Source organism: Triticum dicoccoides, chromosome 7A, assembly GCF_002162155.2.
Source record: "Triticum dicoccoides isolate Atlit2015 ecotype Zavitan chromosome 7A, WEW_v2.0, whole genome shotgun sequence".
NCBI classification, from domain to species: domain Eukaryota; kingdom Viridiplantae; phylum Streptophyta; class Magnoliopsida; order Poales; family Poaceae; genus Triticum; species Triticum dicoccoides.
The window spans coordinates 80,898,711-80,924,858 of record NC_041392.1 but is presented as its reverse complement, the minus strand read 5'-3'; the positions used below and the strand labels follow the sequence as shown (position 1 = coordinate 80,924,858).

General features: G+C 46.4%; 3 protein-coding genes across 3 annotated transcripts; 2 read left to right on the top strand and 1 right to left on the bottom strand.

The window, feature by feature from the left end:
- The first annotated feature begins 9,655 nt into the window (after window positions 1-9,655).
- On the top strand, window positions 9,656-17,028 carry LOC119332719 (starch synthase 1, chloroplastic/amyloplastic-like). Its single transcript, XM_037605871.1, has 15 exons — window positions 9,656-10,265; window positions 11,510-11,865; window positions 12,780-12,857; window positions 12,943-13,067; window positions 14,147-14,228; window positions 14,320-14,493; window positions 14,594-14,675; window positions 14,776-14,867; window positions 15,160-15,222; window positions 15,302-15,391; window positions 15,849-15,973; window positions 16,056-16,164; window positions 16,241-16,293; window positions 16,411-16,450; window positions 16,720-17,028. The coding sequence occupies exons 1-15, from the start codon at window positions 9,971-9,973 to the stop codon at window positions 16,876-16,878; spliced, it is 1,923 nt and encodes a 640-aa protein (XP_037461768.1). The 5' UTR covers window positions 9,656-9,970; the 3' UTR covers window positions 16,879-17,028.
- A 3,354-nt stretch (window positions 17,029-20,382) lies between these two features.
- On the top strand, window positions 20,383-22,120 carry LOC119328271. The gene is made up of 2 exons (XM_037601286.1): window positions 20,383-20,767; window positions 20,929-22,120. The coding sequence occupies exons 1-2, from the start codon at window positions 20,434-20,436 to the stop codon at window positions 21,990-21,992; spliced, it is 1,398 nt and encodes a 465-aa protein (XP_037457183.1). The 5' UTR covers window positions 20,383-20,433; the 3' UTR covers window positions 21,993-22,120.
- An 853-nt stretch (window positions 22,121-22,973) lies between these two features.
- On the bottom strand, window positions 22,974-24,202 carry LOC119332491 (ethylene-responsive transcription factor CRF1-like). Its single transcript, XM_037605670.1, has one exon. The coding sequence runs from the start codon at window positions 24,105-24,107 to the stop codon at window positions 23,163-23,165; it is 945 nt and encodes a 314-aa protein (XP_037461567.1). The 5' UTR covers window positions 24,108-24,202; the 3' UTR covers window positions 22,974-23,162.
- Window positions 24,203-26,148: the final 1,946 nt, after the last annotated feature.

Below are 26,148 nucleotides of genomic sequence, written 5' to 3'. Positions count from 1 at the left end.
ATATAAAAATTCGAGCGAGCTCAAACTAAGTGAAGCTCATGATCAAGCTGTAGAACATGACTCGTGCTCAGCTTGTAACGATCTCGAGTCGATCTCGAGCTAGTTTCGAGCTAAATGAGATGGTAGAAATTATAAAACTATGTATGAAAAACAAAAAAATTAACATGAATATGCTGGGAATCTTTGCAAAAAATATAGGATATTTAACACATAGTCGACCACGTGCAATAATTAGGCCTAAATCTCCTCTGAACTTAATTAAGTTTCCATGTTCGTTGATAAATATAAAATGGAGAAAAATGATGAACAACATATATGGTAATAAATTATCTTCTTTTCGTTTAATACATGGCATGATCATTTAACACAATGATATTATGTCGAGCTATCGAGCTAAAATCGAACGAGCCAATAATGGCTCAAGATCGGCTCGTTTCTTGGTCGAGCTACATAAAGTGTGAAAGTGCAACTATCCCTGGGTGGTTTTAGTAATTTCTAACAACATATAGCTCATTGAGCTAACATTATTCAAAAATTAATATTTTAGGAAAAGCTCAATGAATGGCATGGCATGGACGAGGAAAGTGGATCCCTCAAAATTCTAAGGACAAAAAGTTTGGCTCAAGCTTGAAGTTCAAGACTCTATATTTTCTATTTTAGTGATCCAAGATCACATTGAGTCTATAGGAAAAGCCAATACTATCAAGGAGGGATGAGGTGTTGCTTAATGAGCCTCTTGCTTCATGTGCTTAGTGATATGCTCCAAAATCCTCAACTACCTTCCCACATCCACATATGACCTAAACCAAAAGTCAAACTCGGCCCCACCGATTCTTTCTATCCCGCGCCACCGAGTTTCAAATGTCATAGCCACTGCCACAAACCCTAGGCAAATCGGTCTCGCCGATAGGGATCTCGGTCTCACCGAGATGGGGTTGTAATCTCTCTGTTTTCCTTTGTAACATTTCGGTCTAACCGAAGTGAGCGATCGGTCCCACCGAGATTGTAATGTAAACTCTCTGTTTCCCTTTTGTAACATTTCGGTCTCACCGAGATGAGCGAATCGGTCCCACCGAGTTTACCTGACCAACTCTCTGGTTAGCTTATTACCAAAATCGGTCCCACCGAGTTTGTGTAATCGGTCACAACGAGATTACGTTATGCCCTAACCCTAACCATATCGGTCCTACCGAGTTGCATCTCAGTCCCACCGAAAATCCTAACGGTCACTAGGTTTGCTAAATCGGTCCGACCGAGTTTAACCATTCGGTCCCACCGAGTTTTGCTAATCGTGTGTAACGGTTAGATTTTGTGTGGAGGCTATATATACCCCTCCACCCAGTCTTCATTTGTGGAGAAAGCCATCAGAACATACCTACACTTCCAATACTCATTTTCTGAGAGAGAACCACCTACACTTGTGTTGAGGTCAAGATATTCCATTCCTACCATATGAATCTTGATCTCTAGCCTTCCCTAAGTTGCTTTCCACTCAAATCTTCTTTCCACCAAATCCAAATCCTGTGAGAGAGAGTTGAGTGTTGGGGAGACTATCATTTGAAGCACAAGAGTAAGAAGTTCATCATCAACACACCATTTGTTACTTCTTGGAGAGTGGTGTCTCCTAGATTGGGTAAGTGTCACTTGGGAGCCTCCGACAAGATTGTGGAGTTGAATCAAGGAGTTTGTAAGGGCAAGGAAATCGCCTACTTCGTGAAGATCTACCGCTAGTGAGGCAAGTCCTTCGTGGGCGATGGCCATGATGGAATAGACAAGGTTGATTCTTCGTGGACCCTTCGTGGGTGGAGCCCTCCGTGGACTCGCGCAACCGTTACCCTCCGTGGGTTGAAGTCTCCATCAACGTGGATGTACGATAGCACCACCTATCGGAACCACGACAAAAATATCCGTGTCTCCAATTGCGTTTGAATCCTCCAAACCCTTTCCTTTACATTCTTGCAAGTTGCATGCTTTACTTTCTGCTGCTCATATACTCTTTTGCATGCTTGCTTGAATTGTGTGGAGATTGCTTGACTTGTGCTAAGATAGCTAAAATCTGCCAAGAACTAAAATTGGGAAAAAGCTAGATTTTTATTTGGTCAAGTAGTCTAATCACCCCCCTCTAGACATACTTTCGATCCTACAAAGTGTTCAAACTCCGCTTGTTTATTTTCGAGTTGATCTCGAGTCGAGTCAAAAACGAGTCAATCTCGAGGGGCTCACGAGCCTCGGGCTTTTCTTGCAGCCCTACTGGCACATACATACGTTTTTCCCTAGCTTTTGCTTCTGCTTTGAAGCAGTTTTTTTGTGAAATAAGAAAACATTAATGACTTGAAAAAATATTGCTAATTTGAAAAGAATTCTTTACTGACTTAAAATAGTTCGTGAATTTAAAACCGTTTACAAATTTGGAAAATGTTGTGGATTTTTAAAAAAAGTTTGTGGACTAGAAAAAAGTTAGCGGGATTGGAAAAAAGTTGTCGAACTTGAAAAGGTTCATGAGTTCAAAAGCAGTTCGCGAACTCAAGAAAGTTCACTAGTTAAAAAATCACAGGATTTAAGAAAAGTTCACGAGCTAGAAAAAGTTGACGAGTTCAAAAGAAATTCACCGGATTTGCAAAAAGTTCATGTATTTGTGAAAGTTCATAGATTTGAACAAGTTCAAAAATTTGAAAAATGGGTCACACATTTGAAGAAAAGTTTTGCGAAATGAAGAAAAATAAAATAAATAAAAAAGAAATAGAAAAAATAATAGAAAAAACCCGGTCGACAGCTTCTAGAAGCTTCCTAATACCGGTGGGAACGTTTCGGGAAAAACAAAGCGACTGCCTACAAAGCGGTCCGTTCAAGTTTGTGTTTAGAAAGCAAAAACTGGCCGATTTGTGCAAATGCCTGTAAGTGGCGTTGAGCGCGACAAATAGGAATTGCGTACATGGTCGCACGCATTGGGTCCTGTCCTGACTGCTTGAGCCCAGGAGGAGCGACGAGGTGGGCTGGGCAAGCTACGTTTGTCATCTCATCATCGAAAAGAAAAACAAAAGAAAGGACCGGCTCTGTTTGCCTGATCAAGAGAGATCAGGCCGTTCGTCTTGGTCGTGCATTTCCTACTTTGCCCTAGCTGCTAACCCACCACTCCAAGTTCCATGCATCCGGCACACCATTACTTGGCTAGATCCCACGCGCACAACTCGTAAAATTCGTCGGTTACACCATGGCGGAGTTCTCGCCCCGCCACCGGGTAATCGACTCCTGCCGGTGGGACGCCGAGCGCCTTGTCGGCCGCCTTATAGTCGTCATCCCCGCCACCTTCGTAGACGCCTGCTTCGTGGCATGGCCACGACAAAACACTGTGGCAGGGCAAGGAGAGGAGCCAATGCCGCCAGCCGCTTCGTGACCGAGACGACACGCTGTGGCAAAGCAACGAGAGGGACCAATCCAGTGCGAAGGAAGAGGCTCGTTGGGAAAGGGAAGGAGCGGCGTTGCTGGCCACGGTCGCCGCCGCCGCATGTCCATTTGGGGAAGGATGGAGCCCGTACAGAGGTGGTGCTCGGGAGCGTGGATCGCCTTGCATCCCCCTTTGGGGTGTTCGGGAGATGGGGACACACATCTTCTTTTGCACTGCTGCGATATTCCTGTGGAGCTTTGTCCGTGAGGCTCTGGTCGTGTTCCTACAAATCCATGTCAACCAGATCGGGAGGAGGAGACGCCTCTTCTGACTTGTGTCCGTGGAGCTAGCTTGAACCCGGTGGCCGATGCGTAATAAGAAGGTGATTGAGCGAGCCTTCTTTAGGCGGGTATATGACTCTATCTTTAAATCCTTCAATTTTTGTAGCACCGACACCCGCTTTCGAGACACCGGGTCGTGACCGGCATGGGCCCACGGCGGACACATACCGTGCACCGTCTTGCTTCTTTTTTCATTTTTCATCTTTGCTTTCTTTTGGGCATGTTTGTGTTGTTGCCCCAGCAGACTACTAAATTTTTGGTGCCGCACTTAAACTTATTGTATCGACGTGTTAGTTGCTTTATTTATAAAGTGGGTGAAAGCTTATTACTATAATACATTAATATGCTACACTTTTGTTTCCTTCATCGTTTTCAAGAGGTCCCCAAAAACAAGCAGGCTCCCCTCCTCCGTGAAGCAAACCGCCTCCCTTAGTTCCCTCACCATGGCAGACGAACCCATCATGAGCAGTCGCCCTCCATGCGCACATGTGATTCCACTTGCCAGTGATGATCCCCACCTCTCCATACGGCCCTGCTCTCCGGCGCCGATCCTCACCGACAGCCCCTTGCGGCCCTGGCCTCCCATCCACCTCCCTCGCGCCTCACCGTCCACGGCTGCCCGGCCGCCTCTCCTGTGTCGCTCGACGCCCGTCCCCCACGCGACCGACAGCGACTCCTCCGTCCTCCACACGGCCGGCAACAAAGACTCCACCACGCCGCGACAACGTAGAAGCTCCTCCATTAGCAGATGTGTTCTTCCTCTGCGCCACCTGTAGAAGAGTTCCTGCACCCGACGGCACCGATGCGATGGCTTGCAGGTAAGTACTACGCTACTACTTCGCAGGTTCTTGCTTCCTCTAATTAGCAGGTGTGGGCACTAGCTACTAATGCTACTTGTGCAGATCCACAATATTGAGGTTGCAAAACTTGCATATGTTTGATCTAAGATGCCCTGTACTGCATGGAAGAAAGTAATTATGCAAATCCTAATTATATCTGTACTAGCACATATGCCCGTGCGTTGCAACGGGAGAGTTTTTTTTTGCGAGAAGCAACGGGAAATATAATTGACGTTTCATTCAGACAAAGGTCTCCACAATGGTTGGCGACAGAGCAGGGAGTTATAGTCTTCTCGTTGGACATGTTTGACACGTGAAATCTTGATAGAGGTGGGGTTGGCCAGCGGATGGCAAGCACCCAACTCATGCCATTTTTCCTCCGGGTCGACCTTCATCTTGGTGTTGTGCCTGCTTCCTCATTTGGTGGCTGCGCGATGACCTTCGGGACACGGTTGTTTCGACCACTCTATCCTACGATGGCATAACAGGGTGGATTATTAATAACAGCACATAAATCCCATTTCATTGGCATAATCAGGCATGAATGTCCCTTCTTTTTGAGGGTTTATTCTCTTCTATTATTTTAGTGCTCAAGTGCCAATAATTTTGCTATAATTAAAGCCAAACAACATATTCTCTATTATTGGCACGTGTCCACAATTTCTTTCATTTATATTTAAACAACATAGAACAAATGTGCACCGCTAACCAATGGCCAGTGAGAATATTTAAGAATATACTATAGAGTCAGATTAGAAATATTTTTTTGAACATTAAAAAAATTGAATTGATGAATATTCTTGGAAACATGAACAATGTTTTAAATCCCGAACAATTACAAAAAATGCAAACGTTTTTTCTAAAATTCCAATATTTTTGGAAAAAACACGAAGAAAATTAGAAACATTAATATTTTTTGAAATTGACAAACAATGTTTTGAAAACATGAAAACTTTATAAAAACAAAAATATTTTTGAATTTTAATTTTTTAAAAGGGAACAATCAAAACAATTTTAGAAAATGTTTTCTTAGACGAAAATATTATTTTGTATTTGTGAACATTTCAATAAAACATGAATTCTTGAAAATATGAAACATGTTATAAAATGTAATTTTTGTAAAAAAAATCTCCAAGATATTTTGAAAACACCAATTTCTTTAAAAAATAGAAGATTTATTGAATGTTGAGACAATTCCGAAATGGAGATTTTTAAAAAGTTTTGAACATTTTCAATACAGGAACAAAATTTAGGAATTCGGACTTTTACTTGAATATTTGAAATTGTTTGAACTTATGAACATTTTTATAAACTTTTTACTTCAAATAAAAAATAAAAATAAAGAAGGAAATAACAAAAAAATAAAAGAGAAAGAGAAAGGAACTGACAAAGGAGAATAGAAATAGAACAATTTTTTAGAAGCATATTCAAAACCTTTTTTATTTTTTCTCGAAATTTTCCAAAAAAAATTAATATTTATTAATTGCAAAAAAAAAATTAAAACATGAGCAATTTTTGAAATCCCGAAAAGTTTTTCCAATTTTCTTTCATTTTGGAAAAAGATGAACAACATTTGAAATAAAGAGATGTTTTTAAAATTCACAAACATTTATTGAAAAGATGAACCTTTCGAAAATCTCCTCAGCTGCCCGGCCAGATCCTGCCGCCACCTCGAGGCCAGCGCTGCCATTCACCGTGGCCACCCCTGTACGCCTCCTCTGCTGCCCGGCCAGATCCTGCCGCCATCTCGAGGCCAGCGCCGCCATTCACCGTGGCCGCCGTCTCGCTCGCGCGTCGCCCTGCTTCAGAGCACACCATCCTGCTCATGCCGCCCATCCACCAGCACGCGCTACGCCGCTTCGGCCGACCGTCGGCGTCTCCCTAGGTGTTGGGACGTGGTCCGGGCGCAATTTCATTGCACCCTACCCCAGGTCGTTGACGAGCAATACGAATCGAGTTGGGTGCATCCTGGTCCTCTGCTCCGAGCCTCTAGACACGACTGGGACGCATGCTGTCCGCCATTAGGTCACCGGCCACCTAGAATGTCAGGTTGTGGAGCTTCTGCGCGCCGTTCCTCTGCTCCGACTGTCATCGACGTCGAGAAGCCCGATTCCATTAGTAACGAGGTCTTCCACACGACATGAGGTTCCGATTTGCCACATAGATTACCAGGTGAGCATCGAAACATTCACTTTACTGCTATTGACTAACCTTCTGCAGTTGAAGGTCATGTAATCATGTTGATCTTCAGTGCTATTTTTTCACTGCTATTTTTTCGTTCGCTAACACCCAGCCCACTGCCTGAAGGCCTGTGGAGCCCAATGCTCCAAATGGCCCATGCTGTTTTGTTGGGGAACGTAGTAATTTTAAAAAAATTCCTACGCACACGCAAGATCATGGTGATGCACAGCAACGAGAGGGGAGAGTGTTGTCTACGTACCCTCGTAGACCGAAGCGGAAGCGTTGACGCAACATAGAGGAAGTAGTCATACGTATTCCCGGTCCAACCGATCCAAGCACCGTTACTCCGGCACCTCCGAGTTCTTGGCACACGTTCAGCTCGATGATGCTCCCCGGGCTCCGATTCAGCAAAGCTTCGGGGAGGAGTTCCGTCAGCACGACGGCGTGGTGACGATCTTGATGTTCAACCGTCGTAAGGCTTCGCCTAAGCACCGCTACAATATGACCGAGGTGTAATATCGTGGAGGGGGGCACCGCACACGGCTAAGGAACGATCACGAAGATCAACTTGTGTGTTCTAGGGTGCCCCCCTGCCCCCGTATATAAAGGAGCCAAGGGGAGGGGGCGGCCGGCCAAGGAGGGGCGCGCCAGGGGGGAGTCCTACTCCCACCGGGAGTAGGACTCCCTTCTTTCCTAGTTGGAGAAGGAGAAGGGGGGAAAGAGGAGGAAGAGGGGAAGGAAAAGGGGGGGGGGCCTTCCCTTGTCCTATTCGGACTAGGAAGGGGAGGGGCGCGCGGCCACCTCCTGCCTCCTTCTCTCTTTTCCCTCAAGGCCCATGTAGGCCTAATAACCCCCCGGGGGGGTTCCGGTAACCTCCCGGTACTCCGGTAAAATCCCGATTTCACCCGGAACCATTCCGATGTCCAAATATAGGCTTTCAATATATCGATCTTTATGTCTCGACCATTTCGAGACTCCTCATCATGTCCATGATCACATCCGGGACTCTGAACAACCTTCGGTACATCAAAATACATAAACTCATAATAACTGTCATTGTAATGTTAAGCGTGCGGACCCTACGGTTCGAGAACAATGTAGACATGACCGAGACACGCCTCCGGTCAATAACCAATAGCGGGACCTGGATGCCCATATTGGCTCCTACATATTCTACGAAGATCTTTATCGGTCAGACCGCATAACAACATATGTTGTTCCCTTTGTCATTGGTATGTTATTTGCCCGATATTCGATCGTCGGTATCCAATACCTAGTTCAATCTCGTCACCGGCAAGTCTCTTTACTCGTTCCGTAATACATCATCTCACAACTAACACATTAGTTGCAATGCTTGCAAGGCTTATGTGATGTGCATTACCGAGAGGGCCCAAAGATACCTGTCTGACAATCGGAGTGACGATGCCGCCAAGCACTCTCCAATCGAGCGAGGCAGACAACGAGCGTAACCTAGCCGTCGCCGCCACACCACAGAGCTCCGCCTCGCCGGCTGCCGGCCGCCGGGCACCGGGCACCTGATCCAGATCGGCGGATGGGCGAACCAAAACAAGTAGTCCCGGATGCGGCCGGCATGGGAGGAAGCAGCAGCGACACAGCATCCAGCTCGTACAAACGGTCAGCTGCATTTTGCAAAATTAGAAAGCGCAACCAGCAGGTACACACCAACGGACAGTCCAATTCATTTTCTTACTGATATTGACCTTCGTTTTGTAGCCAATTAGTGAACATGGTGATGTTGTAATGTACGGAATCTATAAAAAAAGTGAAACCAATTGCTGGCTATTTTGAAACTCGCTCCCCCAACTACTGAATCTCAAGTGACCATTGAACTATTGAAGCCTCTAATGCAAACACTTTAGAAGCTTCTGTTCATGAACTTGAAGTGTCTAACAGTCCTTGTGTCTAATCAGGGTTTCTATTCTAGGATTTAGTTGAGCTGACACTGAGCCTGATCCGACACTTGGGAAAAAAATGGAGATTGATGATAGAAGATCATAGAACATTATCATGGCTTGAGAGAGTGTAGAGGCCATGTATCAAACCCTCCTCATATACTTACAACTTAGAGTAAATATTTTTGTTATCCATTGTTTCAAACTGTTGGCATATTTGTGCTAAGATATATATTGATACGCAACTTGTTCACCTATTGTATGTATCTTTAGTCATGGAATTAGACATTTTGGGCCATGAAATGAATGATTCATGTAGCAAGATTCCGTGTTAACAGTTCTCCGTAAAAATTGAGCGGACTTGCATTTGTCCATAAAATGTTTCGCCCCGGCTAAGTTCAATTCCTGGATCCGCCACTGCTTAAGGGCAGATGCACGAAGACTTCGCGACTGTTATCGACAAGGCCAAGCCGGATCCGATAGGGGAGCGGCGACGGCGGCGCGTCGGCCGCTCGTTCTGGCGGCAGTAGTGGACGTTCGGTGCTCTCGGAACCTTGATGTAATTTTTATTATTTTAGAGATGCTTTGTACTTCCGATCGATGAACTTTGGTAATATATATCTTTTCTCACGAAAAAAGAAGAAGAGAGTTTTGAACTGAAAACAAAAGAGTTTCACTAGCACTTATTTTTTTGCGAGAATTCGAGTTTCACTAGTACGAAAACCCACGCAATTATTCACAAAAGAAAAAACCACGCAACCGTCTGGATCCATCTTCGTTTTTTCTTCCCCGAGGATCGTCTGGATCCATTTTCGCGTGCGAGGCATCCTCTCATTTTGCACGGCCCAGCTCTCTTCTCGCCGGCGTACGCTGCTACATGTCGGCACTCCACGCAAACAAAAAGAAGCCCAACCGAAAAAAATACCACGCGCCGCTCACGAGCAAACCGTGACAACAGCCAGCCAGATATGGCAACGGAGGCACGGGCCGCACACAGCCACTGAAAACCGCAGCTGCTCTTCCGTCCGTCCGTCCGCGCCACTCCACTCCTCTCTCTCTCTCCCTCTCCCGCGCCCCGCCCATCACCACCTCGGACGGCCTCGGCGCGGCAGCGCAGGCAAACCCCCCGATCCGCTTTTGCAGGCAGCGCACTAAAACCCCGGGGAGCGCGCCCCGCGGCAGCAGCAGCAGCACCGCAGTGGGAGAGAGAGAGAGAGAGAGAGGCTTCGCCCCGGCCCAGCACCGAGCGGGGTGATCCACCTTCCGTCCGCACCTCCGCCCGCCTCCTGTTTTCTGCGGGCTCACCTCCAGATGGCGGCGACGGGCGTCGGCGCCGGGTGCCTCGCCCCCAGCGTGCGCCTGCGCGCCGATCCGGCGCACCGGGCGACCGCGTGCGTCGTCCGCGCGCGGCTCCGGCGCGTGGCGCGGGGCCGCTACGTCGCCGAGCTCAGCAGGGAGGGCCCCGCGCAGCAGCAGCTGGCCCCGCCCGTCGTGCCAGGCTTCCTCGCGCCGCCCCCGCCCGCGCCCGCCCAGTCGCCGGCCCCGACGCAGCCGCCCCTGCCCGACGCCGGCGTGGGGGAGCTCGCCCCCGACCTCCTGCTCGAAGGTACCGCGGTTCAGCCGATTTCTTCTGGGCGGATGTATACCGCGGAGTATATGTTCGTTGTTCATCGATCGTACAGATGGAAAGTAGATAGAAATCCAGACCGACGCGGGCAGATCAGTAGATTTTTCTAGACGTTTCATTGGATCGTGAGATGATTGATTGGGGTGGCGTGTCGATACGATAGCGGTGCACCGCCGAGGTGTCGGGGCCTGTGCACGTGGTTGGGTCTCAGCAGACACATCACTGGACTGGTATCGTAATTTAGTACTGCTACTAGAAAGAAGACTGAAAAGGCTGGGCCAAGTGCACGCACGTTGGGAACGTAGTTAAATTGAGGAGTTTGTCTTTTGCTTGGCCTGGTATCATTACCGAAAATGGTGCGACTCCCTGTACTTATTAGTGGGAAATCTTAACATCACATTGGGTTTATCAGTCTCCAATAGTATATTCTCAGCACTCAGCTGATTTTACAAAAATCATAGTGGACATGACAGATGAGCACCCCTTCAAGGAATGCAATGCTCCTTTCTGTTTTATATTACAGGAACTAGAAGGAGCTTCCACCTTTGAGTACAGAAGTAGTATCGAAATTGAAGACCCTTGTATAACTGTCTTGTTTTTCAATGAAATGGGAGGCCCACGCAGTAAGTCACATGGGCAACTGGGAGGCTGGGATCATGTGTGCTTTGCAGAGTACTAGGCCCAGCTCACTCTCTGTTAGACTCTTCGTTGGGCTGCTACTTTGTGTTTGCTGTGTAGTACTCCCTCCGTTCCTAAATATTTGTCTTTTTAGAGATTTTAAATGAACTACCACATACGGATGTATATAGACATATTTTAGAGTGTAGATTCACTCATTTTGCTCCGTATGTAGTCACTTGTTGAAATCTCTAGAAAGACAAATATTTAGGAACGGAGGGAGTATATTAGACATCCTGAATTTGGCATCTACTCCCTCCGTTCTGAATTACTTGTCTTGGATTTGTCTAGATACGGATGTATCTAGACTCATTTTAGTGCTAGATACCTCCGTATCTAGACAAATCCAAGACAAGTAATTCGGAATGGAGGGAGTAGCTGAGAACAGAATGCAGGTTACGCCATTTTTGTTATTGCTAACCTATTGTCACGCAATTTTTAAAGAATGTGATCTTCTGTGTATTAATTAATCATGTTCTGCTAATATATGTCCTCACACTGGTCTTGACAAATATACCATATGAATATTTTCCATTTGCAACCAGGGATTGCTGAGGATTCCATCGACAGCATAATTGTGACTGCAAGTGAGCAGGATTCTGAGATCATGGATGCGAACGAGCAACCTCAAGCTAAAATTACACGTAGCATCGTGTTTGTGACTGGTGAAGCTGCTCCTTATGCAAAGTCAGGGGGGCTGGGAGATGTTTGTGGTTCGTTACCAATTGCTCTTGCTGCTCGTGGTCACCGTGTGATGGTTGTAATGCCAAGATACTTGAATGGGTCCTCTGATAAAAACTATGCAAAGGCATTATACACTGCGAAGCACATTCAGATTCCATGCTTTGGGGGATCACATGAAGTCACCTTTTTTCATGAGTATAGAGACAAGGTCGATTGGGTGGGTATACAATCGCCTTATTATTCTCTGTTGAATTGTAGCAATTGTTTATCCTTGTTTACACTTCCTTTTAGCCCTGCAAAGACATATGTGATTTCCATACTTTCTTGTTATTTCCCTTGTACTCCTGCGCATGACGGTCAAAATATGATATATCCATGGAATTCATGCATGTGCCTAGTATTTTTGGTGTCGGTGCCTTTAACTTTCAGGGATTAATACGTGGAATTTGAAAACTAAAGTTTATTTTATTGAAAAAATTGTAGGTTGGCTGAGCCCACAGCCACGCAGTGCCGCCACTGCTTGCACATGATTTTGCATTTCTGTTTGCACCAAGCACTTCATGTGAATAAGGTGTAAAATCATAAAGTACCAATTTTATTCTGCCAATTGCACTTAGAGTATACATTTATCTTTGCCTCAATCATGGGAGTACTGTGCATTCAGTGCACCATCATTGTTCTAAGGAGAAAATGTGGGTGCAAGGAAGACATTTTTGTCCCTTAACAAAAGGCAAGCACTCTGTTGTCATATAGATAGAAAGCAACAAACTTATTTCAAAGAGCTAACAATGGCAAAAGAACCAAAAAAAGCATGCTAAGGCAGCAACACCAAAAGGTGAGGGGGGCCTTGTGACTGACAGAACCCCAAACTATTGGCATTGTTTTGCTAAATGAAGATCATTTTAGAAGCTATCAGGAACTTCGAAAACAGTGGCTTTCCATCCACAGATCGTCTGGTGATATTTTTGTCCAATGATACTTTTTTTGCTCCTTACAAGAGTGCCTACGTTGACATATACGTTGTTAAGTTGTTCATAAGTTTACTTCTTATTCTAAACAGCAAGTGCCCAATGCTTGCGTTTATTTTGGCTATTTATTTTTATTCTAATTTCAATCAACACTTTTGTTCAGGTGTTTGTCGATCATCCGTCATATCATAGACCAGGAAGTTTATATGGAGATAATTTTGGTGCTTTTGGTGATAATCAGGTACATTACACTGTTATACTAAGCTCCTAGTTGACTAAGCCGTAAGTTGTACCACCTAGCTGACCGGCTGCTCTATGTCGTGCAGTTCAGATACACACTCCTTTGCTATGCTGCATGCGAGGCCCCACTAATCCTTGAATTGGGAGGATATATTTATGGACAGAATTGCATGTTTGTTGTGAACGATTGGCATGCCAGCCTTGTGCCAGTGTATGTTGTTTCTGGATCTGAAAGTCCAATCCTTTATTCATTCTCTGCTTTGCATTGTGCCCACGTTGTACTGCATTTCTTTTATGCTTTTTTCATGTCTGTCCTTATATTGCATATATGCTTATGGCGTCTAAAAGTTACCGGAGTGAATAACTCTTAAGGATTTCCTCAGTCAATCATCTTTAGCTTTAGTCAACAATTTATTGTGGCAAACATAATGTGTTTTGAGATTTACAAGTTCAGAGATTGCACTTCACTAGTTTGTAGCTAATCTGATTTTCCCCCGAGAAAATGCCTAAAGCTTTGTGTCTCGATGCATTGATAGAAAAAGAGTTTATGTACAATCCCAAAGAGGGGACCCAAAATTACAACACCGCACCCCTGAGAACTAGCCGCTGCTGGAAGAAGCGGTGCAAGCCCCACTGCCCCTGCCTTCACTCACAGCCGGGCCTCACCCTTGATTGTGTCAAGTAAGCTAGTAATGCTAGACTGCGCAAGGTCGATTCATCGAAGATGACCGTGTTGAGCTGCTTCCAAATCGACCAAGCTATGAGCATGATCACCGGAGATGTACCATTTCTCGCGGCTGAGGGGGTGGACTGGTGGTCTGCTGCCACCAGTTTTCAGATAATCTGAAAATTGCATGTTTTGATGATTTTAGTATCTTGCGGACCCTGGGTACCACCTAAGCTTTCACACCGTAATTTGCAGTTACACCTATAAAAGTAACGGTCATGATATGCATGTGTTTTGGGGAGATCATGGTGCATGCGTTTTAGGAATTAGGACATGTCAGAACCACTTGAGGCTTATGGGGCAATTCATTTATTCACTCGGGGAATATGGTTCAGCATGTTTGGACGCTACTTGTTTCGGGCAATTTCAGATGGTAAATTGTAGCTGCTTGATGTTGGCTAGCGGGCTTACCTTGTACAACTGTCGATGTTAGATGCATATTTCCTTTTGCTCTTGTGCTGTTTACCATGTCGTGTTCCCTTTTTTTGTCGCCAGTGTTGCATGTTAAATTGGTTTTCATTACGTAATCAACTTTGTTGCTGACATCAGTCATTTTTATCCAGCCTTCTTGCTGCAAAATATAGACCATACGGTGTTTACAGAGATTCCCGCAGCACTCTTGTTATACATAATTTAGCACATCAGGTTTGGGTCTATCACTTTTCATTATCTGTACATGGCTTTGTATGTCGGTTCACTCGTATCGTCATACTGTATGTTATTTCAATGTCATTAGGGTGTGGAGCCTGCAAGTACATATCCTGATCTGGGATTGCCACCTGAATGGTATGGAGCTTTAGAATGGGTATTTCCAGAATGGGCAAGGAGGCATGCCCTTGACAAGGGTGAGGCAGTTAACTTTTTGAAAGGAGCAGTTGTGACAGCAGATCGAATTGTGACCGTCAGTCAGGTGAAATACTCACACTTCTCTTTTTTCTTGCGGTATGTTCTTCAGTTCAATTGCCCTGTCTTTCACCCAATTAAGAAATAATTTAATCTTTTGTTTCTAGGGTTATTCATGGGAGGTCACAACTGCTGAAGGTGGACAGGGCCTCAATGAGCTCTTAAGTTCCCGAAAAAGTGTATTGAATGGTAACTATATTTGAATCCACTTATCTTCTTCTGAAACATATTTACAGAAATAGATGGATGGGTTGCAAGAATTAATTCAGTTTGCTCTTTGGGTATGCAGGAATTGTAAATGGAATTGATATTAATGATTGGAACCCCACCACGGACAAGTGTCTCCCTCATCATTATTCTGTCGATGACCTCTCTGGAAAGGTGTGTGGATAGTACCCTATATATAACATGTACTCCCTCCGTTCCTAAATATTTGTCTTTCTAGAGATTTCAACAAGTGACTACATACGGAGCAAAATGAGTGAATCTACACTCTAAAATATGTCTTATATACATCCGTATATGGTAGTCCATTTGAAATCTCTAAAAAGACAACTATTTAGGAACGGAGGCCGGAGGGAGTATATGTGATCTAGTACTTTTTTTTCTTTGCTAGTTTGCTTCCCATGATGTTCGCACTAACTAATCCTATGTGGTTTGGTATACTTGTCAGGCCAAATGTAAAGCTGAATTGCAGAAGGAGCTGGGTTTACCTGTAAGGGAGGATGTTCCTCTGGTTAGATACCAACCCCTAATATTTTTTTTTAAATCCCTAAAAAAAAACTTGCCAATCATCTCATTAGCTTGATTCACAGATTGGCTTTATTGGAAGACTGGATTACCAGAAAGGCATTGACCTCATTAAAATGGCCATTCCAGATCTCATGAGGGAGGACGTGCAGTTTGTAAGTCCATATTCTTTTGCTTGAGACTAGAGTGTGAATCAAACATAGGTGTGGGGTAGTATAATACAAACATAAGTTCCAGCTATTGCTTCCGTGAGAATTTTAATGCTATTCAGTAAAGTGCGACTGCAAGTTCTGAAACAAAGCTGGAAGCAATAAATATATGTGTAGCACTGACCATGCAGTGCCACTATAGCTGAACTATCCTGTAGTCTATGTGACACACTCAACAACATGTTTTGGTATACAAACATATGCATGCGCGCAACAAACATATTCTACAATAAAATTGGCTTGGTGAACTGCAGACATGTCATATGCTCTCATCTCCATTCCAACATTTCTTGTTTCAACATTGCCTGAAGACTAAGAGAAGGGGGACCCAGGGTGATTTTAGCAGTTTGTAGCCAGCTAGATCCAGTCGATCAGTGGTATCCTTTTACTCTTATTTTTACAGGTCATGCTTGGATCTGGGGATCCAGTTTTTGAAGGCTGGATGAGATCTACCGAGTCGAGCTACAAGGATAAATTCCGTGGTTGGGTTGGATTTAGTGTTCCAGTTTCCCACAGAATAACTGCAGGGTATGCAGAGAACTTCTAATAAGACCTTCTTTTTCAGCTTAGATATATCATAATGTTTTAAAAAATATGTCTTTTTGTGCAGTTGCGATATATTGTTAATGCCATCCAGATTCGAACCTTGCGGTCTTAATCAGCTATATGCTATGCAATATGGCACAGTTCCTGTAGTTCATGGAACTGGGGGCCTCCGAGTAAGACAGCTGCCCTGAAAATTCTAGTTTTGTTGGCTCCAATGCAAATGTTCTAATTGTCTCGTGTATTCAACAGGACACAGTCGAGACCTTCAACCCTTTTGGTGCAAAAGGAGAGGAGGGTACAGGGTACGCACTGCTCAATTTTAGCTAACTTTCAGTGTATCTTTTTGCAACGTCTTCGGGGTACATTGCGCCAAATAAATCAACTTGTGATGATTAAATGTTACTGTTCTGTACCTGCAGGTGGGCGTTCTCACCGCTAACCGTGGACAAGATGTTGTGGGTAAGTTTTTGCTGAGCTCTTGTCCGGTTATAGGATCGATCTTGGCTGTAGCATGGTACCTTAGTGCCCCTTGTGTATAGACAACCTGATGGACTCACTTTGTCTATACTAATGGTATAGTCGATTGCCCTGAGGCATTTTGCTTGTGTTCTGCTAATTTATATTTTGTGACGATAACTCATACCATACTTTGGTTCTCCGATGGGGGCCAGAATGGCGCCTGGTGTCTACGATTCGTGTAAAAGTTACCTTGTTCGACACTTTTGCAGGCATTGCGAACCGCGATGTCGACATTCAGGGAGCACAAGCCGTCCTGGGAGGGGCTCATGAAGCGAGGCATGACAAAAGACCATACGTGGGACCATGCCGCCGAGCAGTACGAGCAGATCTTCGAATGGGCCTTCGTGGACCAGCCATATGTCATGTAGACAGGGACTGGGGAGGTCGAAGCGGCAGTCTCCTTGAGCTCAGAAGACATGTTCCTCATCCTTCCGCGGCCCGGAAGGATACCCCTGTACATTGCGTGGAACGCGGTCCTCCTACAATAGTGGCAATGCGCCTGCTTGCTTGGTTCGCCGGTTCGAGAGTAAATGATGGCTGTGCTGCTGCGGCGGTGACAGCTTCGGGTGGATGACAGTTACAGTTTTGGGGAATAAGGAAGGGGGTGCTGCAACAGCAAAGTTGCACTCAGCTTGCAGCCTCTCGGTCCGTGTTACAGCTGAAATCTGAAACCAACTGGTGACTCTTTAGCCTTAGTGATTGTGAAGTTTGTTCCCTTCTGTGTATGTTGTCTTGTCCTTAGCTGACAAATTTTTGACCTGTTGGAGAATTTTATTTATCTTTGCTGCTGTTGTTTTTGTTTTGTTATTTTTCTTTTATCAAAAGAGGGGGTTCCCTCCGATTTCATTAACGAAACCATCAAAATAACAGCATCCAGCGCAGGTCTCGGGTTCAGATCTACTTATAAACTACTAAATCCAACAGCAGCTAAAAAGCTTAAAGATTCAGGCGACATGACCGAACATAATCCACAAACGAAGGGACAAAGCCCGACAGTAAAAATGCAGCAGACACGCAAAGCACAGGTCGCTGAAGAGGCAAGCAGACAGAGGAGGTCTGCATCCTGTCAACGCCACTGTGAAGGTGAAGAGAAGATCACCCGCCGCTGTTTTTTCCTTCAGTTATCTAGTCTCTGCACCCTGGTCTCCACCCTGCGACGCTCGATATATTTCGCTTGCTACCAGCTTGATTATTCTTGCCCCCAACATCAGTAGCTCTTTCTTTGGGTTTTATCCGCAAAATAGGCCAATCAACGATCCAATTACACATTAGTCTTACCAGGATCATGGGATCATGAATTTGTTTTTGATCTAAAAATAATGTCATTTCTGCATTTCCAGATGGACCAGAATATAGCACAAGGATTGATTTTTTTTTCTCTGACTTTTGAAAAGTTTTCAACCATCTGTTCAGACAATCATCCCGCAAAAAAAAATCTAACTCACTAGGGGTTGATCTCAAATCAAATGGACATTTAATTAAGTTCCATATAAGTCTGGCAACAGACAGTTAAAAAACAGATGATCAATAGTTTCATCCTGTCCACAATAGACACATTCTTTCTTCCCTGTCCACCCTTTTCTGATTAAGTTGTCTTTGGTTAGAATGCTTTTACGCACCCTCAACCAAAAGAACATTTTAATCTTGGCTGGAATTTTAATTTTCCATAGAAACTTGTGTAGGAAACCCACATCAGTTTTCATAAGGAAAAGATATAAAGATTTCCCAGAGAATTTTCTATCATTGGCAAGCATCCACATAGGCTTGTCCTTGCCTCCATGCATTCTAATCTCCTCACATCTTGATTTGAGGCTAGCCCACAACTCGGCTTTGCCCCCAAGTAAACTTCTTCTAAAAGTAAAATTATTCCATCCCATTTCAACAGTCTCTGCAACAGAGATATCATGATTAAAACTAACATTGTATAAGGTGGGATAAGCCTCTTTTAAAGGTTCGGAGCCCAACCTCCAATCTTCTCAAAACCTAGTATTTCTGCCATCCCCTAACTGTTTCTTAACATGTTGATAATATAAAATTTTCACCTACAAAAGGCTCCCCAAAAATTGAGAATCTCCAGGTTTTTTCTTAATGCCATAGATGCATTTGCCCTCCACATACTTATTAAGTAAAATATCAATCCATATTCCTTCTTCAGTTTCTAATTTCCAAAACCATTTAGCTAATAGAGCATTATTCATTAGTTCTAGATTTAAAATCCCCAAACTCCCATGTTTTTTGGGAGGCAACATGTTTTCCAATTGATGAAGTAGTATTTCTTTTTGTCCTCGTTCTCCTGTCGGACTAGTCTAGCTCTGAAGAAGTCAGCTTTTTTCCTAATGCCAACATGCAAGAGATAGAAAGACATCATATACATTGGAATGTTAGATAAACAGGATTGGACCAAGACCACTCTACCTGCCACATTTAGAAGTCTCCCTTGCCAGCCAACACATCTTTTTTCAATTTTCTCAGTACAATCTTCCAAAATTTATTTCCTAGCCTTACATCAGAAATAGGTAACCCTATGTGTTTCAATGGAATTTTCCCAAGTTCACAAGTGAAAATTTCCTGATAAATTGTTGTTTTATTGATGGCCTCTCCAAATAAAAATATCTCACTCTTGTGAAAGTTTATAGTTAGACCTGGCATCTATTCAAAAGCACTAAGAATGAAATTTAGATTTTTGGCACTTTCTTCATCATCTTGTTATAAGAACATGGTGTCATCTGCATATTACAACATGTTTACACCATTATTTTCAAACTCGGGCATAACTCCTTTCACAAAACCATCTGAATATAGCTAGGGCATCAACAGCTAAATCAAATAGCAGGGGATACATGAAATCTCCTTGCCTCCGCCCTTTATGTGTTTTAAAATATGGCCCTATCACATAATTTACCTTGACACCTACATGCCCTCCAATCATAGTGTGCATCACCAAGTCACACCATTGACCAGGGCAATTCTTTAGTTTCAACATCTTATATACAAATGGCCATTTTATCTTATCATAAGTTTTCTCAAAGTCCACCTTGAACAAGAGTGCACTTTGCTTTTTTATGGTGAATAGTATTTAGGGCGTCATGTAACACCACCACTCCCTTCATAATATATCTCCCCTTAATAAAGGCGGTTTGTGTGTGGGAGATGATGGGTTTGATCACCCTACTCAACATGTTCATCAACACTTTAGTAACGATTTTAAAACTAACATTAAGAAGGCATATTAGTCTAAATTTTTGTATCTGCTTAGCATCTTGCACTTTTGGTATCAGGCTGATAATTCCATAATTAAGTCTTGTTATATCTAGATTTCCAGAATGAAAATCATCCAATAGCTTCTTTAGATCCCATTTCACAAGATCCCAAAAATGCTGTTAGAAATCTTTCCGTTGTTGTTGTTGTTGTTGTTGTCATCGCAATGGCGACTTGTGTTGAGATGATGCCGATGAATCTTCCGAGACAAGAGGGAGGGAATGCACCAATGGCGTCGTCGATGAATCTTCCGAGACAGGAGGGGGCGATGGGCCCACGTCAGGTGTGCCTTGTGCTCACGGCCACGGTCGGGCTTGAAGTGCATCTATGCATTGGCACATCCTTCCTTCCTCCCCTGCAAACCAACCTACTAATGGCTTTATGCTTGGCGTGACCGCCTCATATAGGCCTGACCCAACAAGAAAACCAGGACGGGTCATGTCAACTAGGTATCGATCCTTCCCCGTTGGACGTACGTCGTCGCCAACCTCGATTCCCTTGTCCCCGCAGGCACATGGCAAATTACATGCGCGCCACCAGGTCCTAGAAAAACCGGCCTATAAATCTCTCTTGGCGCCCCATCTCTGGCCATCTCATTCTAAAATTGCCTCGACTAACACCAGCGCAGCAGCTAGCTTACCTCCATCGTGTGTGTCCGTCTGTCCATGGCGCCGTCGGAGACGATGCTGGAGTCGGCGGCGTACAGGCGGATGAAGGCGGAGAACCCGTCCGAGTTCGTGCCGCGCAGCGTCTTCTTCGCGCGCGACGGCGGCAGCGGCATCGACCGCCGCAACAGCCTCTGGGTCAAGGCGGCGCTCGTCTACGAGTCCGTCACCGGCAGCCACGTCGACGACGGCGTCAAGCCCCTCGCCACCAGCCTCTTCCTCCAGGTCGCCCGCGAATGCCGCTCCCGCATCCCCGACGACCCACCGCAGACCAAGGCCACGGTGGTGACGGACGCCCTCAAAAAAGTACCGGCTGCCGTGGCTACGCCTATTGGTACGCAAGCACGCACGCACGCATGGCACCTTCGTTAGATCTTACTTTGAGATCCGTGCAAAAAAATAGTTTTTTTCTTAATTGACTGATACCTAGCCATAATTTAGAGGAACATGCACGGTTTCTTGGCGTTAATCATGCATGTACGCTCTGATTTGTAGCCGGCGCGGGCGGCGGCGAAGATGACTCAGAGGAGAAACCGAACAAGACGGCGGAGCTGCACGACGAAGAAAAGGAGTCGGACGACAAGCAGGTGATCGACGCCGTCTTCCTCGTCGTCGGCTTCCTCACGAGGCTGGTCAAGACCGCCGCGGGCGTCAGGCGCGACGCCGTCGACGAGGGGTTCAAGTCCACGCACATGCAGGACATCGTCACGGACATGATCAAGCTGGAGAACCAGCTCCCCCTCAAGCTCATCCTCGACGTCGTCGAGCACGTCCAGGACGCGGCACGCGCCGTCGCCGCCGAAGCCAGGTTCGAGGGGCTCCGGAAATGCCTCGAGGGGTACAAGCTCGGCTTCAACCCCGCCACCTTCTTCGACGACGTCGTCAGGCCCTTCTGCTGGTACTACTCGCCCTTCTTCAACAAGCAGCTGCCGGCCGTGGACCGCGGCATGTTCGACGGCAACCACGAGATCACGCTCCTGGACTTCCTGCGCGCCAGCGTGGTGCCGGCGCCGCCGGGCGCGGAGAAGGGGGCGGCCGCCGGCGGCAGGACGTCCCGCATGCCGACGGCCAGGGAGCTGAGCCGCTCTGGCGTGCGGATCGCGCCGGGGGAGGACGGACGCGCGACGGTGGAGTTCGACGAGGCGTCCGCCAGGCTGCAGCTGCCGGCGCTGGTGTACGACTTCAAGCTGGCCACGGTGGCCCGGAACCTGCTGGCGCGGGAGTACGAGGAGCAGAACAAGCCGGTGACGCGCTACTTCCAGATGATGAACGAGCTCGTCGACGAGGCGGCCGACGCCAAGATCCTCCGCCGCGCCGGCGCCGTGCGCGGTGGCGGGGCGTCCGGCGCCGAGGTGCACGAGCTGGTCAAGCGCATCGACGGCTACGCGACGTACCCGTCGGTGTACATGGCCATGGACGTGCAGATCGCGAAGGTGAGGCGGTTCCACGACATGAGGATGCAGAACTTCCTCGTCCGCTACCGCCCCGGCGTCATCTGGGCGTCGTCGGTGGCCGCCGTCTCCTTGGTCGCCATTGTCGCCGCCAGGAGACGGGGGTGAGGAAGCCAACGGCGGCTAACCAAGGCCCGTGCATGAAGATTGTACAACTTGAAGTGTAATGTTGTGTCTTGTGGTAATGTGTACCGGTGTACAATGTGTAAGTCCAAGCAAAGATGATTGGATGCGGGGATTTGTGGGGGCTCGCCATCCTATTGCTAATAATGATTAATTGCATGATAGTCCATGCAATTTGGTGCAGATTATGCCAATCCATGTAACTGTAATCATAGCTTCACTCATCACCAAGATAGGGGGTGAGATTTGGAGATGCAAAATGGAGTACAAATGAGGACGTGAGATACTTAAGGAAATGTGACGCGCAATATACCTACCGGTGTACGATGTGCAAGTGAAGGCGAACATGAGGGGATTTGCCGGGGCTCTCCATCTTCAACGCTAATCATAATTAATTGTGTGATAATCACGGCAATTTGGTGCAAATCATGCCGATCCATGTAATTTGGTGCTCGTAATGTTTGCTAGTATCAGAACTTGCCTTACTTCGTAAATATCATCTCATTTTTGACTTGATGAATAGGCAGCATGAGACCGCTTTAACTAAAATCGTATACAACAAAGGGGTAAATGTCTCTGAGGGGAGCATCATGGAAATATGATGGGTCGAACATCACATTCAGTTTCTATCCGTAACACGAATATTCTAAGCAGACGCAATACGCCGTCGGCTCCATTGAGCTGATGTGCCCATTTCCATTCGCATTGAATATTTCTCATAATACAAATGTTGTGCGGACCGAGCAAACCATGACAAAACAAAATGCGAAAAGAGTATAATTTGTGGTCTCTATAAATTTAGTTTCCTCGTATGCAAGTAGTACCACTAGATTTGTGATTACAAACTTATTCACAATAAAGTTTCTATTTACTTAGAGACATACCCAAATATAATGGTGTAAAAACAGGGCAAAGACGAAAAGTTCATTAATTTCCAAAATTATGCAACTATACAATTATTTCCACTTTGACCAAACTGGTCTGCCGCATACTCGACAAGTTGCTCAATTGGACTTTACGAAATGGCCATCATCCACCGTGACACCAAAATATTTAGACTTTTACATATACTGAATAATGAGACTATAAAATAGTTGTAATGTGAAATAAAGAATTGGATCTTATCTATACATACAGGTGATCAACTCTTGATCACTAGGCAGAAAAAGCATCATCAAAGATGACATCTACCTCTCGCCACACCGGAAGCTCACCCATGTCCAATAAACTCACCGACTCAACATTATCTGCATAGCACTCCAGGCGTGATGATATCATATCATCGTCGAAAATCGATGGTGCAGCAAATGAGAGACCGGGAAACATGCAGTCTTCGTCCTCCGGCGGCATGAGAACATCGACGTTACAAAACGGAGAGTAGTTGCCACCTCTGCGGCATGTGTCCACCGAAATCTTCAAATCGCCGGAAACGGTAGACTCGTCAGGTTTGCTGGCATTGACTGTGGACGCCACCACCTCAAGCGGCCTAAGGACAGAGACCGGCGAGCCGACAAATTGCGATTCGTCGCTGGACTCCTCATATGTGGCCGCCCCAAGGAGGTGGCCAACATCACCGTCGGCATCAGCCAAGACAGCAAGATCAGGATCGGCGGAAGGGGATGGCGAAGTAGGAAAATTCGTTGTTGCAGATGGCCCACGAAGCCGGAGGGCGGCGCTATCATAGACCATGGCAGCCTCCTCCGCGGTGTCGAAGGTGCCGAGCCACACCCTCACCCCCTTGTTGGGGTCGCGAATCTCCGCCGCGTACTTCCCCCACGGCCGGCGTCGCACCCCCCGAAATTTGGGTTCCTCCGCAGCGTCGGCCCTCCTCTTGGCGCCGAGGACGGCCCCTCTCCGGAAAGGAGAAGCCTGCGGCTGCGGCGACGACGTCATCCTCGCCGGCTGCTCGATGCAGATCTCCTCGACGAAGCGGCGTCCCTGCCGCGGCGAGTCGTCGCTGGAGGAGTCGGTGGCGTCCCGATCCTCGAACGAGACGCGAAGGACTCTCGGCATCGCCACGGCCGCGGCCTCCTCCTCCTTGACGACCCTCCTCCGGTGCTGGTCCAGTGTCTTCCCACCGGCGACGATGGCTTGCACCATGGCCACCCTCCTCCCCGTGGACTGATCGAGAGAGTGAGGAAAGGTCCTGGAAGAGGAAGAGGAGGGGAGGTGGAAAGGGAAGGGGAGGGGAGGTGGATCGGCCAACGCGAGGCTTTGGGAAGGGGAGAAGACGTACTCTACCCGTTTATAGGATCTCCCTGCGTAATAGGCAACGGTTTAACAGATTGATCTGCGAGGGAGATATTCTTTATTTTTGGCTGGTTGGGATGGAGGGAATCGCGCTCCCGTTACGCTACCAAAAATCAAGTACGTGCCAATGACACACGGGACCCGACGCTCCCCCCATTTACGTACACGATCGCATCGTCGCCTTCCCTTCTCTGCCGGATGACAATGGTTGATTAAGTAGTAAGTAATGATAATTGGATCGATTTAGATGGTCAAGTTGTGCTTTATTTTGGGAAACGAGAGATCCTTGAAAATCTCCACCCGACCAACCGATCGATCCACCGCGCGTATGTATAGCCGCAACCTTTCCTCCGCGTATCTGCTGCCCAATGCCCATGCATGCACGTATCATACGCGGTCGGTCAATTTGTACGTAGGATTCGATGCCACAACAAAAAAATCTACGTAGGATAAATTGATTGGGCAGTGTCTCCGGGATACGCAGAAAAAGAAAAGATACGGTGGACACGATACGTACGTACGTGATCTGAGTATCTAACTGAGTGGAGGGCTAGTAGTAAAATTCTGGGGTCAAACGTAACAGCTCGATCTGGTCGAAGGCATCGTCGTCAATCTAAGCTGCTAAGCAGACCGGGACAACGCAAGAGACCAAACTGTTGCCAGGGAAGCTAGCGAACAACGGCGGCTCGACGACGACGACGACGCAAAGATGCCGAGGCGCAGGGGGGCGAGAGATACCGGACAGAACCGGGCCGGCGGCGGGTGCAGACGGCGGAAGGGACAAGGCGAGCCACTGAGGGGGCGTGGAAAGGTGCAAACTGTCGTTACGCTGTGTTTGTACGTGTGTGGGTGTGACACGAGCTGAGAGGGACGCCACGATCGATGATGGGACTGCTGTGTTGGAGTAGCAAGTGGAAGTGAAAGATTACAAAACTGGACTGGCCTGCCTGGCTGGCTGCCTCTAAATTTAAGTGAGACGAGCTATTTTTGAATTGGAACGGGAGGGACATCGTCATCGGGCTGATGGGACAACAAGGGGTCGCTGTTTCTAGTCTAGCAATGCACACCTGGGGATTTAGTAGGTTATTAACGTGCGGTCGTGGTGTGTGGTGGCTGCTTTTCTACGTTTGGAACGTTTTTATGTTTATGTCCAATGATTGAGGATTCAGACGGCAGTTGGGGGATCCGGCTTGCCTGCTCCTTTCCCATGCTCCTATCCGTGCTCCCACTTCATCCTATGGTTGTCTTTTTTTTCTTTCTTTCTAATCTAATCATCTTTCCCTGATTTTAAGGGGATGGGGCTGGGTCTTATTTTGTTCCAATTAAATCAAGCCACGTACACGGGAGCACGGATGGGCACACGCCGAAGGAGCAGACAAGTCTCGTCCGCAGTTGGGCACCTATATAAAAATTGCAAGACATGTGTTTTCTTTGAATTTTTTTCTAGTCTAGACCTCGCGCACCCGCGTTTGCAAGTTATGCGACCGGACAGCGCACCATGGTTTTCAACACTTGTGATCGGAGCCCTTGTGAGCTATTTGATGAGGAAGATCGAGTGGTGGCAGGAACTGAGGGGGCAATGAAGGAGAAGGGGGGTGATCTCGCAGCGATGAGCGAACCTGGCGACTGGGGTGGATTGGGAATGAGCTCACAAGGGGTTTGTTTGTTCTTTAGCTTGATGTGGTGCTCATTGAAACCGTATGTAGATTGTTTTTTTTTCGAATCAAGGAGCATAGCTCCCTATTTTCATTGATCGTGAAAATTGATAACACAGAATTATCCACCAGGCATCTCTACCCCCTGATGCTATCTGAGCATGTACCTGATGTGTAAACTCCAGCTCAAACTACATTATTACAAACTTTTTATTTGAAACATAAGAGCATCTCCA

Excerpts from the sequence above, each read along its gene's own strand:
- LOC119332719 (XM_037605871.1), top strand. The coding sequence starts at position 9,971 with ATGGCGGCGACGGGCGTCGGCGCCGGGTGCCTCGCCCCCAGCGTGCGC. Across the intron at positions 16,294-16,410 it reads AAAGGAGAGGAGGGTACAGG|GTGGGCGTTCTCACCGCTAA; the intron begins GTACGCACTGCT and ends CTGTACCTGCAG. Across the intron at positions 16,451-16,719 it reads CCGTGGACAAGATGTTGTGG|GCATTGCGAACCGCGATGTC; the intron begins GTAAGTTTTTGC and ends ACACTTTTGCAG.
- LOC119328271 (XM_037601286.1), top strand. The coding sequence starts at position 20,434 with ATGGCGCCGTCGGAGACGATGCTGGAGTCGGCGGCGTACAGGCGGATG. Across the intron at positions 20,768-20,928 it reads TGCCGTGGCTACGCCTATTG|CCGGCGCGGGCGGCGGCGAA; the intron begins GTACGCAAGCAC and ends TCTGATTTGTAG.
- LOC119332491 (XM_037605670.1), bottom strand. The coding sequence starts at position 24,107 with ATGGTGCAAGCCATCGTCGCCGGTGGGAAGACACTGGACCAGCACCGG.